At 39.3% G+C, this 17049-nt stretch overlaps 3 protein-coding genes across 3 annotated transcripts; 2 read left to right on the top strand and 1 right to left on the bottom strand.

The window, feature by feature from the left end:
* Positions 1 to 1463: 1463 nt before the first annotated feature.
* Positions 1464 to 4684, bottom strand: LOC311046983 (zona pellucida sperm-binding protein 3-like; the record flags this gene model as incomplete). The annotated part of the gene is made up of 6 exons (XM_084059567.1): positions 1464 to 1550; positions 1642 to 1759; positions 2898 to 3075; positions 3199 to 3302; positions 3911 to 4026; positions 4256 to 4684. The coding sequence occupies 6 exons, from the start codon at positions 4682 to 4684 to the stop codon at positions 1464 to 1466; spliced, it is 1032 nt and encodes a 343-aa protein (XP_083915693.1).
* A 2840-nt stretch (positions 4685 to 7524) lies between these two features.
* Positions 7525 to 9703, top strand: LOC311046981 (zona pellucida sperm-binding protein 4-like; the record flags this gene model as incomplete). Its single annotated transcript, XM_084059560.1, has 7 exons — positions 7525 to 7795; positions 8056 to 8240; positions 8332 to 8429; positions 8857 to 9011; positions 9113 to 9305; positions 9390 to 9534; positions 9632 to 9703. The coding sequence occupies 7 exons, from the start codon at positions 7525 to 7527 to the stop codon at positions 9701 to 9703; spliced, it is 1119 nt and encodes a 372-aa protein (XP_083915686.1).
* Positions 9704 to 14602: 4899 nt separating this feature from the next.
* On the top strand, positions 14603 to 16266 carry LOC311046980 (zona pellucida sperm-binding protein 4-like; the record flags this gene model as incomplete). Its single annotated transcript, XM_084059559.1, has 5 exons — positions 14603 to 14613; positions 15411 to 15565; positions 15667 to 15859; positions 15967 to 16108; positions 16195 to 16266. 5 exons carry the CDS (start codon positions 14603 to 14605, stop codon positions 16264 to 16266), a joined length of 573 nt encoding a protein of 190 aa, XP_083915685.1.
* Between the last annotated feature and the right edge of the window lie 783 nt (positions 16267 to 17049).

Here is a 17049-nt window from a genome sequence, read left to right as displayed (position 1 = left end):
TTTTTTTGTGCTTCACGCACACGCACACACAGGACAGACTCACTCAAGATATTTGTATTTCTTTCAGCAGGGTTTATTCACAGTGGAATAAACTGGGTGAAGCTGTAGGCCATAAGCTGTTCATATCATTACAAGTACAGTATGACTATGTAATAGAATAATACTTTCATCTGGATCTAGTGATTTGTATTTAATATATCTTTATTTCTCCACATCTTTATATAATGGATGTTGAATACCTTAGTAGGCTATTATATGATTAGGTGCCCACTCCCCCATCGTTCTCCACCATAAGCTGAAAGGATTCACATGAGCATTAAATAAGATTCTGACAATTATCAACCATTCAGAATTTATTTCCATGGAAATTATCGTCAGGTGGTTATGCAGTCCTAGGTAGGATTGTCATGGGACCCAGACCAACAGTACCCTCCCATACGATATGATCTGAAAAGGGAAGATACAGTCTGTTAGTATATCTACAGTATGTAGCAATGTGGTTTTCTTAAAACATCGGCAACTTTCTAGTTGCAAGAAAGGGTCCAAATCATTGTCATTTCTTTAGTTGTTGACTTTGACATGACGTTAACCTCTGGGATGTATAGTAGCTTTCTGTGTATTGTTTCATTTGTTATACAACCATTTCTAAAATATCACATTAAACATACCTTCCACCTGACCCTTGGCATCACGTTGGTTCCTTTTTGATCCTTGACCTTTTCCGAAAGTTGTAGGCTTTGAACCACCTGTAGAAGGCTTAAAACCTCCTCCACCGTATCCGCCTGATCCACCAATGCCACCAGTTGAAGGGAAAGATGAAGATCCACCTGTAGAAGAGTAAGTTCCTCCTGCACTTGAAGAAGAGTAACCTGTAGAAGAGTAAGATCCTCCTCCTGTACCTGTAGAAGAGTAAGATCCTCCTCCTGCACCTGTAGGAGGGTAAGATCCTCCTCCTCCTGCACCTGTAGAAGAGTAAGATCCTCCTCCTGTACCTGTAGAAGAGTAAGATCCTCCTCCTGTACCTGTAGAAGAGTAAGATCCTCCTCCTGTACCTGTAGAAGAGTAAGATCCTCCTCCTGTACCTGTAGAAGAGTAAGATCCTCCTGCTCCTGTAGAAGTGCCACCGCCAAAGCCAGTAGATGTGGCAGTATATAGGGTGTTGGTAGTAGCACCGCCGCCAAAGCCGGGTGATGTGCCACCACTTGGAAAGCCGGATGATGCTCCTCCTACAGAGTGGTCAGACAATCGACCACCCGACCCATGACCCGACCCACGAGAAGGTGCAACAACAATACCTTGACCACATGAATTACAAGCTTCATTATTCTGAGGTCCACTTGCCTCCTTCCACCTTCGGAGAGAGAAAATGAAAGAAAAGTGAATTTTATATGAAGGATTCATCAGTAGGATTTTGGCCTACTCACAAAAATGAAGAATACTCACACACTGGCAGGCACACACTCTTACCCATTCATATAGGAACATGCTCGGTTTTCACTGTTAATGGGATGGGCAGCGGAGGTTGCTGTCAGATGGCAGGTAATGTAGAACTAATGGAATGAGACAAAATGTTGGTTATCTGAAAATCTGTTATTTCATTTAGCGACGACAAAAGTAGCCATTCACAATAGTGGTTCTTACTGTGTCCGTCTCTACAGCCTGGAACCTGAAGGCCTCCAACTGGAAGTTCAACTTGTTATCAGCAGTGCGGGGCTTAAAACAGGAGGATGAGCCTGTGATCGCGGCATCAACCAAACAGCTGGATCGGAGGGAAACATGGTCGGGAAATCAGGTTTAACTTGTCATAAAAGATTTTTTCTTGGACACAGTATGACTGTTTTCATTCAGGAGAACAATCCGACTATTCTGTTCTGCAGCTTGTTTACTGAAGCCAGGTTATACACATAGTTCACAGCTGTTGGCATACTGACATGCGAGAGGCTACAGTGGGAAGACATGCAAGTGCATTAGCTCCACCACTTAAGCCTGGACTCTATCTCTGCTGTTAGGCAGAAACCAGCTAACTCCAAAATGTTTTTATTTATTTTTTTATTATATTTTTTTTATATTTTTCAGGAAATCAAAAAAACAAAACAAAAAGTGGAGTTAGTAGGTTTTGTTCATCATTGATAAGAACAGCTGAATGGACCTCCAAGCTCACAATGAGGTTGGCGGTCAAAAGGATGTGGAGCCTGGAGTCAGCAAAACCAGTTAACTCCTTCCTCCTTTGGTGGAGTTGGCTGGTTTTGCAGAAAGTTTGAGGATCCAATGGAGTTAGCTGGTTTTGTCAGAAGCGCTTTTTAATACTTTTCATTAGTTCAATATTCTTTTACCAGCACACAGACGTAAAGGGTGTTCAATAGCACTGATTTATGAAAGAAAAAATGCAAAAGCGTCAAAATGGAATTAGCTGTTTTTGCCCGACAGCAAGGAATACTTATAGCTATATGCAAATAGCAAAAATAGCCGATCTACAAGCTGTGAGTCGTAGATCTGCCATTTTTGCAAATTGTGAAAAAAAAAATATATATATATATTATGAAAATGTTCACCTTTAATAAGATGCCCAAAATCAGGGCGCCAGGTTGAAAGTTATTGTCTCCGCCAGGAGACTATGTTTTCACTTTCCGCCCCCCAAGCTAACATTGGTCAAGCCTCACGTGACAATACGTTGAAAGAGTGTGCTCTGATTGGCTAGTGAGACGCATGACGTATAGCGGCCTATAAATAGATGTGTCACTTTGAAAGAGTCGGGCCTCTTTCAAAGTGAGGTAAGACAGGAGTAATCACGAAATGGCTGAGAAATGGCGGAGTAACACTTAAGACAGGATTAATCAGGAACAGTACTGGCGGAGACCTGTGCTCCGAGGAGCACATTTTCTAGTTAATTATCTTACCCATCGTTGTCAATGAAGGTATATCTGGGGTTGGAGTTTGCATCAGGTGACACAGTCACCACACAGCTGTCCACAAAGACGCGCAGGGGGACATGGAAGTACTGTTGGACTGTTGCCTGGATATTGATTAAATCTCCCAGATAATACTGGTTGACTGGCCTCACATATTGCCAGTCCTCTGTACAAGGGAATGAAGAAGTATTTTGGTAAACCTGCTGAATGTATATACTTTATATCATAGTATACAGAGAGTGGAAAGGGAGGTTTAGAGACCTTGAAATGAAGTTATTCTTTTACCCACCTGTCATAATTTTAAGAGAGAAGTACAAGAGTTCATCCACCACCTTTGTAGCAGAGAATGGGACCCAGTGAGGAGTGAGTGCCTGGCTGCTCACATTGTGCTTCCTGGAACATTGAAACATATTTTCGTAAACATTGCGACAAGAAAATAATACAATGGAATTACACATAACCTTAAATAAATGTAAGTGATGTTTTTGTTTACAGAAATTAAAATACCTAAATAAAACAAACACATTGTATTTGTTTTGTGAAAAAGTTAAAGTTCTGTATGTAAATAATTGCCATAGAGTATTGATTCAGTAACGGGGGTCTTCCCATCTCTCCAGTAGTAAATAGAAAATAAATGTTCAGGTTGGTATACCAATTTTACCCAAAAAAATCATTTAGTTGATGTAGTTTACACAGCTTCAATGTCATACTGTTCCATTTATTTTGTCTGCCCCTCCCCCTCCCATTACTTCTAATTTCAATTGTTTATCCTGTATCCTGTATTAGTTCTCTCACCTGACTGGATCAAATTGGCATCTTTACTGAAAATGTATTTTCTGTTTACTAAAGAGCTGGAGAGAGGGGGAGACCCCTGTTACTGAACAAACACTGTAGCAATGATTGCTATCGGAATATAGGGTTCAACACTCATTTTAACACAATATCACTTACACCCTCTTTAAGAAAGATTGACTCTGTCTGACCGTTGATGCTCTACACACCTGGGGTAGTGGCATTCCACAGTAACTGCCACGGTGCTGGTCCGCAACACAGGGGCATTTACGACGGTGGGAGCATAGTTTAGACTGAAGGTGTAGATGAGGGAATCATCAGTCATCTGGTAAAGAGATAAGTACACAATTCTACATGAAAATAGTTGTGCTCATTACGTGACTTTATACAGTAAAACCGTCAGTGCTAATTGTATCCATTTGTAACAAAGAGAGTGCACAAATGTAATCAAATGGACCAGTACGGATCTATTTGGTTACATTTGTACACTTTCTGAGTTAAATGAACACAGTGTATTTTACTGTGCAGCTTTGAAACAGTATTATCATGCATACCATCAATTGGCTGTCACATCCTTCCAGTGGAGTATCAAAAATCAACACTTGAGCTTGAGTGTCCTCCCCAACAGCAGCGCAGGCTCCCAGTTTGAGATCTGCAGGATTGATGATGAAGCCTGTCCCAAAGAAATCTTTCTTTACTTCCACGTGAGCATTGTTGTTTTCGCACGCAACAGCCACAGTGACAGCCGTGACGGGCGCCCTAATCTCAACTGTCCCAACAGTGACGGTTTCAGGCGTGGGGTCATTTGGATATTTCCAGGTGAGTGGAAGTTCAAATGTATCCTTAGTCTGGGTCGGAGTCCGAGAAGGACCCTTGGGTACCTCTGGTACAGGTGCAGGCTTTTGAGTGAATCTACCGAGTTGAGCATCACTCAAGCAGCTGAGCACGGCCACTGCCGCAAGGCCCACAGCAATCCACTTCATTGCTGAGGCTTCACAACTGGAGGACTGGAGCGTAGTGAGAGAACACATACTTTTATAATGAAGTGATCATGTTTACTTGCCTGACTTACACGCCCCTTCTAGGGCCTTAGCAAAAAAATAAAAGGGGGGGGGGGGGTGTTGCTTTAAACCAGGGGTCTTCAACAGGGTTCAGAGTTACTACAGGGGGCTGCCAAATCTTTGTGTGATGGGAACAATTTTTTTACATTAACCTGTTGAACCCTATAGCCTCTATATTCTGCCAAATATAGCACATCTACAAGCTCCGCTGCAAGGCGTTGTGAGCTTGTAGATCGGCTATTTTCGGCAAAGAGGTTTGGTCTAGAGGGGAAAAGGAGCAAACCAAGTACAGAGCCAACGGTCAGGTTTACTAAGTATTGAGGGTTTAAGTCGTTAAATGTCTGAAATAAACAAAACAAAAAACTAAGTTACACAACACTGATGATAGTCTATGAAGCTATCTATGAAAAAGGTAAATGTGCAACACAATTTTATACAATATGTAGTAGGGCCTGCTTCATCTCTCTCTCAGCTAAGGGGTCCGGCTTGAAAAAACATTTAAAATTTTCAAATATAAATATAAATGATATTATGTTAAGAAAGGAATCTTGATTGTGCGTAGAGAATGCATACACTGAGCAATGACATAATAATCCAAATAAAGGGAAGGTATCAAGCTAGGTAATCAATGATATAACAAAGAATACATGAGCGGATGAGAGAAAATGTGTGTGATTGTTTACTGACATTAAGCAAACATAATTTGGGTAAGGAAATGTTATGTAAACCGTATAGGTTCCAACATGATTATAAAATGAACCTTTAGCAAATGTCAGTTGCTAAAGGTTATCTAGACCTTGATTTAAGTTTGTGTGCCCTAAAGTATTCCTTTTGCCAAAGTACATTCTGTGAAAACCTACAAACAAACATGCCTGGCTGCCTACAACGCTTGCTCTTTTTGTGCAGGTTAAGGCGCCATTTTGCAGGTCAGTGGATCTCAAACTTTTTTATATCAAGGACCCCCAAATTCATTTGTATTTTGCCACGGACGCCACCCCCCCCCCCTATCTGAAAATATTATGTGCCAGGGACCGCCATACAAGAAATGTGTTGTTAAAACTTCAAAAATATTCCAACTTTTGCAAATTGTTTCCAAACTTTTCTTGAAAATATCCGATTTACATGTGAGCTTGTAGAACGAGTATTTTCAAATATCCGATGTTTATCTAAGGGTTAAAGCGCTATATTAACTCATTTTGCTGGGTATTCCCTGGAACCCCCTCAGGGACCCCTTGGGGTCCACGGCCCCACTTTGAGAACCACTGGTGTAGGTATAGACAAGAATGTTATGTTGACGTTTTATTATTATAAGGCAGCAAACAAATCCACATTCTGCTTCTCCGTATTCTTATGGTTTGGTAATCCGTCTGTAAAAACGGTGATCTCTGCTGGAAATATTTGAGAAAGCAGTGGTTAGACAGGGCCAAAGAAGTGTGTTCTTCATGAGAATTATGAGCCGATGTCATCAATAAGAAGACAGAGACATGCCCGCCAACCTGTGAACACATCATATACAAATGTCACACATCAATTGAAATAGTTTTAGAGTTAAAACAGGTACAGTATATGATCAGATTGAGACTGCTGCATGGACTTCTGCACCCTGCTATGTAATGTGGTCTTTGGTCATCGTGATGACCACATACAGGTCATAGAGACCTTGAAGAGGCCTCTACGACCTGCATTTTGTTGACCTGAAATTTGTTCAGTCGCTACCTGATTTCTATGTGTATGCAAGTCTGATTGGTGTCTCATAACAAAGAAGATACAGTAGCTATGTGAAGGATTATTAGCATACACCTGCATAGTTATTGTTAATAGGCTGTACACATATTCATTCATATATTCATTAAGATGTATGGCAGTAAATGTATAACAATTCATAAATTCAGTGTATATCTATATTAAAGGTAGGGTAAGTGTTAAATAACTCTAATCTGATAGTACTCATTGCTATAGAGTGTTTGTTCAGTAACATGCGTCTCCATATCTCTCCAGCTCTTTATTAAACAGAAAATGCATTTTCAGCTCGGGATACCAATTTTATCCAATCAAGATAGAGAATTCAGTCAGGATACATATTAAACAAGTGAAATTGGAAGTGATGACACAAAGAAATGAGCAGACAAAATTGGAACTGGAACACTATAGACACTGATAAATGGGTACTTTCTCCTGAATGGCTGAAATATTGTCACCTGCCTGAAAATGTATTTTCTGTTTATGAAAGAGCTGGAGAGACAGGGAGACACCTGTTACTGAACAAACACACCATAGCAAGGATTACTATCAGAATATAGAGCTTTAACCTTTTAACAAAAAAACTTTTGTTTTCACCAAAACATATCACTTACCCTAACTTTAATTGATTATTCAATTACTCATTCACTCATTCATTTAGAGATCCAGTGTACAGTAGATATCTAAGGCCAGCAGCTAAGTATTTCATTTAATTCTTATTTTTGTTCTTATGACATTATTTATCATGGTTTGGTTCTTGATCTTATCTTATGTGATTTTCTGCCATTCTCTTGCCATCAGCCTCAATTGGTTTCTGGTGTGCCAAAAGCAATAACCAATAACCAACCAAAGCAGTTGATTGACACCTGTGGTCAGCGAATCACATGTGGGATATCAAGTCAGTGTGTCCTGTCCTCTATAAAAGTCAGCAGTTTCACTGCGCTTTTCACAGCAACTGGTAAACATTGAGAATACCTTTTTGCTGTGAAGCCGAGGCGATGAAGTGGATTTATGTTTGCCTTATGGTGGTGGTGGTCGTGCTGAACAATCTGTGTGCTGCTCAGTCTCACACTGGCAGAAAACCTCCAAAAAAGCCCATGCCAGCTCCAAAGCCACCTCAACAAAAAAATGTTATACCATTTTTTAAACCTACTGCCGCACCTGTCGTATTTGACTTCTGTGAGGTTGGCGCTCAATACAAGATACAGTGTGGCCCCGAAGACATCTCTGATACTGACTGTGATGCTATCAACTGCTGTTGGGATGGACAAATGTGCTATTATGGGAGATCCGGTAACTTTTAGTTTAGTTTACTAGAAAAGCAATAATAATCGAGGATCAAACCCGATAAAATCCAGGACCTATATTGATTGTGGTCCTCATACAAACAACAAAAACATAACAATTCACATTATTATTATTTTTATATATTTTTTGTAAACCAAATTAGCACCGTTTTGAATCATAGGTCTGTTGAGATTTTAGTGTTGAATTTTCTGCTTATGTCCCTTGCTTCCGTTTCTTTCTTTTTTTCCTCTTTTCTTTTTTACCAGTGACTCTACAGTGCACCAAGGATGGACAGTTTATTTTGGTGGTGGCCAGAGAAGCCACTCTGCCCAACATTGACACCGGCTCTATTACTCTTCTTGGTGAAGAGCAAGGCTGCCAGACTGCGGGTACCACCTCAGCCTTTGCCATCTACCAGTTCCCTGTCACTGCCTGTGGAACCATCAAGACGGTAGGCCCTTAGCTGGATTCACAGTTGACTTGAAGGTGAAATATTTTTGTTTTGTTTTTCAGCAATGATAAGTGAATTACAGTTTCTATAGGAAGAACCTGGTGTTATAATCTATGAAAATAGGATGACATCGTCATACGAAGTGGCACTTGGACCCCGTGGAGCTATCACCAGGGACAGTACTTTTGAGTAGGTAATTATTTTTTCCCCTTATAAAGGCTCTCTATTAGAACTCTGGATCTCCAACCAGAAGTGGTTGAACTTGTGTTTTTAGGAAATTCTTAGTGATTGTTTAAACTGCTTGGAATACGTAATAGACAAGGGCATTCCGATAATGTCAACCACGGATAAGTTTAACTTACTAAGTTAGGAAACTTAGTTACATTGTTAATCACAGCTAAATATAATAAACTGCATGCTCAGGTACTCGAATACTTAGATTATATAGCACTCTTTTAGTTGCACTGTGTCTACAACTACAACTCCAAGTATGCTGAAAGAACAAATTAAGATAAATTATTTGTGATCACAATTTGACCCAGGAATATACTAATATGAATGAATCTAAAAAGTGTAACAATAACACAGACCATGCTGTTCCTTTTATTCTTCTCAGGCTCATTGTTCAATGTAAATACCATGCCACTTCCATTGAGGCTCTGGTCCTTGAGGTCGACCTTATTGTACCTGCACCAGTCGGTGCAGGCGGACCCTTGCAAGTGGAGCTCAGACTGGGCAATGGACAGTGTGCTGTAAAGGGATGTAACTTAGGTTAGTGGGATGAATCCCTTTCTTTTCTTTGCTAGCTTGTTTTTGCACTTTTTGTCTTTGACCAGTGTCTAATTAACTAATCATGCTTCTTTGTGGAGCAGAGGATGCGGCGTACAGCTCCTTCTACACGGAACTCGATTACCCTGTCACAAAGGTCCTGAGGGACCCTGTGTTTGTTGATATTCACATGATGGGGAGGACTGACCCTAACCTCTTCTTGACTCTTGGACGATGCTGGGCAACCACTCATCCTGACCCACTCAGTCTTCCTCAGTGGGACCTGCTCGTTGATGGGTAAAAACTATGAACCTTTCTTACTAATGTGAGCCGGGAAATATTTGTGCTATGCTTAATTGATTCCTCTTTTTTATCCTCCAGGTGCCCGTCAAATAACGATCGTTACATGACAAAACTCCTGCCGGTCAGTCCCGATGAGTTTGAGGTCCCATCCCACCACAGTCATTTTGTTTTCAAGATGTTCACTTTTGTGGATGAAAGTTCCATGACTCAGATGAAGGAGAAGGTATGAGAGACACTCAGTTAAGGAAAAAAAAAAGGAAACCAGGGCATTCTTATCACCTGATCTCCCATTTCAATTATTGTATCCTGTTTTTTTCCAGGTGTTTATCCACTGTGACACAACTGTGTGTCTAGAGAATTGTGCACCTAAATGCAACAGAAAGAGTGAGTAATAGAGTACATGAATATGTTCTTATTATGAAGGAAAACCCTAGACTGTTGAGCACTGTTACCTGTAATAATAATATTACTTGTATTATAATAGTCATGATAATCATCTTGGCCTGAAATATCTCCTATGCTTAATTTATAATTGGTCATATGATAGTGTTGCTCGTTACAAAAATATAAGTAAATTTGTCTTTAATTGGGCTCAAGACCAATGGCCATTTAACCGTCTCAGTCTACAATTTGTGTCTTACAAACTCTGAATGTGATGGACACTGACCAGACATATGTACTCTGTGCAGGGAGAGATACAGGAGGAGATATCATTGCTGTCACCAAGTCTTACAGACCAGAGGGTGTCACGGTTTCCAGTGGGGAACTGCACTTCATTAGCGCATCACTCTAAAGCAAAACATCCTCGTTCTCTTATGACATCAAATCAGAGCTTTGCCTCCACGATTTACTATGCTGACTAAACAGTGACAGACTTTCAAATAAACCTTGAAGTCTTTTAATATACTCTCCGGTCCCATTGAATGGCATGATACACAGTTTGTGACTACAGTAAATATCTGACTGATGAAATAAACACTTATATTGCATTTGCCAATACTTTGGGAATTTGAATATTTATATGGCTGTAACACTCTCTGTAAATTAATACAGAGAAAAGGACGAAAGTCCCAGGTACTCTCAAACTTTTTATTTTCAACTACTCCCTGTTGCTTGGCAAAACACATCAGTCTTTAAACGTTTTTCCTATATACGTATGTATGTAAATAAAGGCATTCATTTTGTTTTAAGAGTGCCTTGGAATTACTTGTTGTTTTTGTATTGAACCCTGAACAAACAGAGCACCTTCAACAGTACTATTTAGTACTAATTATTTAATAGTATTATTTATTATTTACTATTACTGCATCATTATTATTTTTCTATTTTGTCTTCTTGTTGCAATGTTGAGGAGACGAAATTATACTCCTGTATACTTGTATAATGGGATGTAACAATAAAAATGTAATCTTGAATCTTGAAACGGTAATACTAAAAAGGTTGTTAACCTAGATAGAGCTCTCAATTATCCCGTTAACAGTTCATGTCCAGGGGTCATCGCCAGCTGGCTTGTGGTGGACCTTTTGGTCAAAATATTTTTTTTGCTACAGCCTTAAAGGTAGGGTAAGTGATTTACTTTGGTTAAAATAAGTGTTAAATAGCTCTATATTCTGATAGTACTCATTGCTAGTGTTTGTTCAGTAAAAGGAGTTCTCCCATGTCTCTCCAGCTCTTTATTAAACAGAAAATGCATTTTCAGTGCTCTCTCCTGATTGGCTTAAATGTTGTCACCTACCTGACAGCTATACTATATTCTGTTTACTAATGAGCTGGAGAGACCCCTGTGACCGAACAAACACTCTGTAGCAATGATTACTATCAGAATATAGTACTTTAACCTTTTAACAAAAGAAAAACTAAAAATATCACTTACCCTACCTTTAAATGACCTTTACAGGTCTGTGAGTGTACAAATATGGGTCCATTTGGGTCCATTTGTACACTCAGAGTTATAGGGGTCCTTGAAAATAAAAAGTTAGAGAACCACTGTACCACTGGACTCCTAATGTGCCAGAGTGTCATAGTAAATCTGTGTATATTCTGAGGAAAACCTGGAGACTGACATTCAATCATTGGGTCTTATATGATCAAAATAAGAACATTATAATGTTATGTAAAAACAAAACAAAAAAACTGTTCATGTCACATACTTGAAGACCTTTGCTGCCTAGGGGTAATTTTCAGTTTTCTGAAGAAGTACAGCCTCAAGTTCCACATTTCAATGTTGCAAAAGCATCACAGGCAAACATGTATTTAGTTTAATTTTCTAAAATGTATCTCATTGTCTACTGTTGCCCATTATTATCGATTTAAACATAGGTTCAACAAAATCGTTTCCCCAGGGGGAAGTAGCACTGCACCAAGACTACTTGGTACATGAAATCCCATGACAAATGGGATGCTTAAGACAACATCCTATGCAAATCCTATAGGATTTGGATGGATTTTACACTATCGACCAGGTCTCTGTCCATGACTTAAATTAGATGTACAGTGTAGACCTCTGCTTAAAGAACAATTAAACATTGGTACAGCTTTAGGTTGTGTAGTTGCCTTCTAACTCAAAATATTGGCAAAATATCTTCAATAATTGCTCTGTAGATTAAAAATTGGAAAACAAGCTCCCCATTGACTTACATTGTACCGCGAAACAGGTCTCAAAGTCACACTCTTAAATTAACACAAAGTGGGTTCTGACTATGTATAAAATTACGTTAACCGGATCAGCATTTTTTGGAAATAAAAAAAGTGAACGTGTTCATTTTACTATTCTAATTAGGAAGAACATAGCTTCTGAGACAGAATCGCAGTGTTTGTTATTGCATTAAGGAACGATGATAGGAGCCTTTATCAATTACTTTAAACAGATGAAAAACAATGCTGAACCAGATTTTGTAATTTTATTTGTTGGCAGAATCTTTGTTTGAATTCTAAAACTGTAACTTTGATACCTGTTTCACTGTGCAGTGTAAGTCAGTGGAGATAATACAGTATATTGGATTATCAATTCTTTATCTACAGTGCAACTGCTGAAGATGTCTCACCAATATTTTGACTTATACTGTAACATAATATTGTAACTACACAACACAGACCTCTACTAAAGTTTCAATTTAGCTTTAAGGGGACATATTCCATTGGAATCAAATCATGAAATGAAAAATGAAGCTGGTAAACTGATCAAACTGCAAAAAAATATAGGAAACAGGAAGGGAAGCATACACGGTCAATAAGAAAATAATTGTCCAGGAGTTCATGTTAAAAAAATAAAATAAATAGGCTTTAAGGCTTTGGAGATACTCAATAGTTTGGACGTTATACTTTAGTTCACTTTCAAACGTACAACAGTTTTCAGTTTGCTATTCCACACATATATCAATGTGTTTTTAAGAAATGTAGGTGTAGAAATTTGAAGGACCAAAAAGTTTCATATTATAATAATTTAGATTTTATTAAAACATTTTAAACATATGAAAATGCTTTTAGAGATAAAAAATAGGTATCTGTTTTTGACTGACACTGCTCTATGGACTTCTGCACCCTGCTATTTATCATCGTCTTTGTTGTTCCTCTGATGACCGCACTGTGCAGGTCATAGAGACCTCTTCAAGGTTTTGTTGTTCAAACAAGCTGGAAATGTGTTCAGTCTCTGCCTGATTTCAGTGACATTCAGTGGTTGTCACATGACATATAGAGAGACACTATTAGATTGGTGATGTGTAAGTCTGCATGGTGTCTCATAACAAAGAAGACACAGAAGGATTAGTTTCAACCATTTTCTTGACATCAGCCTCTATCAGTTTCTGGTTTTGATTGACTGAATGAATAATTTACTGGTCAGACATGTAAACAGCATGTGGTACAGTAAGACGTTAAGGCTAAAAAGATAACACAAAAAAAGTCCTGGGGATTTGTTTCCATTGTGGTCCTGTGTATTAAATTCATCATCATAGCATAAAAAATGTACACGATAATGCATGTCATCAACAAATACAAAGACTATACTGTATGTACAATGGTAAATTACATTTTCCTCCCGTTGTGGTATCCTGATAGATGCTTTTTCAGGCCAATTTTGAGAAAGAAACCAGTGTTACGCATCCTTTAATGAATGATGTCAGGGCATTCCACATTTTGGTGGCAGAGTAGTAGTGTTTGGTCTGCCAGATAATAACCGTAACCAACCAAAGCAGTTGACTGACCCCCTGCGATCAGCGAATCACATGTGGGACATCATGTCAATGGGTCCAATCCTTTATAAAAGTAAACAGTTTCACGGCGCTTTTCACAGCCACTGCAACTTTGTGAATCACTTTTGCTGTGAAGCCGAAGCGATGAAGTGGATTTATGTTTGCCTTGTGGTGGTGCTTGTGCTGAACAGTCTGTGTGCTGCACAGCAATACGTAAAACCGGATGCTGGGCCCTTTAAACACTCTCAAAGGCCCCTGAAACCTCCAAAGTCACCTCCACAAACTGTACAACCTTTACGACCTACTGTTGAACCAGTTAATACATGTGACGTTAAGAGCGAATACAAGATACGGTGTGGCCCCGAAGACACCTCCGTTTATGGCTGTATTGATTTCAACTGCTGTTGGTGTTCGAGTACACAAATGTGCTATTATGGGAAATCTGGTAAGTGGTTGTCCTTGTTTTTTGTATCACAAGAATCAAATGATTGATCGTTTAGATATTTTTTACTTTTTACCAGTGACTCTACAGTGCACCAAGGACGCCCAGTTTATTTTGGTGGTGGCCAGAGAAGCCACTCTGCCCAAAATTGACACAAGCTCCATTACTCTTCTTGGTGAAGAGCAAGGCTGCCAGCCTGTGGCTACCAACTCGGCCTTTGCCATCTACCAGTTCCCTATGTCTGCCTGTGGAACCATCATGACGGTAGGTACTTAGCTGGATTCATGATTGAATTATATTATATTTTGTTATATTTGTATTTGTTCTCTATCGCAGCAATGGACATTGAAATACAGTTGACTTACTATAGGAACAACATGGTGTTATAATCTATGAAAATAGGATGACATCGTCATACGAAGTGCAAATTGGACCCCGTGGAGCTATCACCAGGGACACTACCTTTGAGTAGGTGATTTTTCTTTTCACTTATAAAGGGTCTCTATTAGAACACTGTTGTGATGGATCTTCGTGTTTGTTTAAACTGCTTGGAGTACATAATGGACCAGACAGTGGTGGAAGAAGTATTCCGATCCTTTACTTAAAGTAAAAGTATTAGTTTGGTACCAGCTCTCATAGAATGTGTTAAAGAATTTGGAATGATTACCAGGTAAGTTCATTTAGAAAAATCTGAATTAGAAAATAATGCAATTGGTGCAATTTGGATTTTCCATAGGTGGCCATACAGGTGGGTCATGTCTGTGTGTGGTGCGCACACATGCACACACACGTCATAGGTGCTGTAGTCTATCTCTCTCTCTCTCTCTCTGTGGCGATTTGTGTTCGTATAGACACTCGTCAAGGCAGATGCAACGCAATGGATTTGAACCACTAGACTCTGTGGTGGACAGTTACTTTACCACTGTTCCAACTAACCACCTGTTTTCAGTTTTTTTTTTACTTTGTTTCTTATCTTTGATTCTTGGTGAAATATTGAATAATTTCAACATTTATTGAAATGAAAGAGGGAAACATAACATGTTTGGAGCTGTTAACAACTCTAAAAGTAGTGAAGTGGTAGCATAACATGGAAATACTCATAGTAGTACACTCAAGTACACTGAAACTTTTCACTTAAGTACAGAACTTCAGAAACTGTAGTTAGTTACATTCCACCACTGCCCCAGAGTCTAGTGTAAGTTAAGTAACGTGCCAGTTAAATCTTTACTCACAGCAAAATGTAATAAACTGATAGTTCAGATACTTCCCTGTGAATACTTGAATAATACATGGCACTGATTCTATTGCTCTGTGTCCCATCTACAACTCAAAACATTCTGAAAGAAAAAGCGATGAATTATTTGGTACCACTACTTGACCCAGGAATATAATAATGTGCATTAATCGAAATGTATCTACAAAATGTACCAATAACACTGACCATGCTGTTCCTTTTCTTCTTCTCAGGCTCATTGTTCAATGTAGATACCATGCCACTTCCATTGAGGCTCTGGTCCTTGAGGTCGACGTTGTTCCACATCATCCAGTCGCTGAAGCTGGACCCTTGCAAGTGGAGCTCAGACTGGCCAATGGACAGTGTACTGTAAAGGGATGTAACGAAGGTTAGTGGGAAGAAGCGTTTTCCTTTCTTTGTTCATTTGTTTTTACAATTTTTGTCTTTGACCAGTGTCTAATTAACTAATCATGCTTCTTTGTGGAGCAGAACAGGCGGCCTACAGCTCCTTCTACACGGAAGCCGATTACCCTGTCAGAAAGGTCCTGAGAGACCCTCTGTATGTTGATGTTCACATGCTGGGGAGGACTGACCCCAACCTCGTCTTGACTCTTGGACGATGCTGGGCAACCACTAATGCTAACCCACTCAGTCTTCCTCAGTGGACCGTGATTATCGATGGGTAAAACTAAGACCACCTGCTCTGGTAGTTATGTGAGCCGAGACATATTTGTGCTGTTAATCAATAGCAAGCATTCATGTTGCCTGATCCTTTTCTTCATTCTCCAGGTGCCCCAGCACCGATGATAGGTACACGGCGGGAATCGTGCCGGTGGGTCCCGAAGTCGAGTTCCCATCGCACCACAGTCGTTTTGTTTTCAAGATGTTCACTTTTGTGGACCAAACATCGATGACTTCGATGAAGGAGAAGGTATGAGAGACAACCAGAAAAACAGAAATCAGGACGTTCTCGTCACCCGATCTCCCATTTCTAATATTGTTTCCTGTTTTTTACAGGTGTTTATCCACTGCGACACATCTGTGTGTATAGGGAATTGTGCACCTAGATGCAATAGAAAGAGTGAGTAAGAGTGTGAATTTATGTATGCATACTCTATGTATTATGGAATCCCCCAGACTGCTGGGCACTGTTACCTGTTACAATGGTATTACTTTTTTTATATATATATACACACATCATAATCATCTTTGGCCTTAGATATCTCCTATGCCTAATTTATCATTTGTCATATGACAGTTTTGCTCGTCAAATTATTTTTGCGTTGAGCGACACTGACAGAGTATAAATTAATCTGATGTCAATATGAATGTGATGGAAACTGACCAGACATATCTACTCTGTGCAGGAAGAGATACAGGACGAGGTATCACTGCTGTCCCCAAGTCTAACACAACAGAGAGTACCAGGATTTCCAGTGGGGAACTGCTCATTAGCGCACCATAAATTTTCTAATATAACTCTCTGGTACCATTGAATGGCATGATAGAAAGTTTGCGACCACAGTAAATATCAGACTGATGAAATTAACACTCATATTGTGTTTTGTAATACTTTGGAAAATAAAGAATACAAATAAATATTTATAATAGAATATGTATATGCAGGTAACAAAACCATGGCAAGACATTATTATCTTTAACTACTTCCTGACAAAAGACGTGCTTGTCGGTGACTTTTATCCAAAAGGCATTTCGATTTAGTTTGACTGTCTGTCTGTATTGAACACTGAACCAATAGAACACCTTCAACAAGAGGACTAAAATGGTTGCTCTCTCAATTATCCTGTTTTTTCTTAAGGGCACAAAGTAACAGTTTGATGGGTAGCAGCTTCATATGGAAAAATCCAGTTA

This window comes from Gymnoscopelus microlampas, assembly GCF_963454915.1.
Source record: "Gymnoscopelus microlampas genome assembly, chromosome: 6".
NCBI classification, from domain to species: domain Eukaryota; kingdom Metazoa; phylum Chordata; class Actinopteri; order Myctophiformes; family Myctophidae; genus Gymnoscopelus; species Gymnoscopelus microlampas.
The sequence above is the reverse complement of the archived record's forward strand: the minus strand, read 5'-3'. Positions and strand labels throughout refer to the sequence as shown.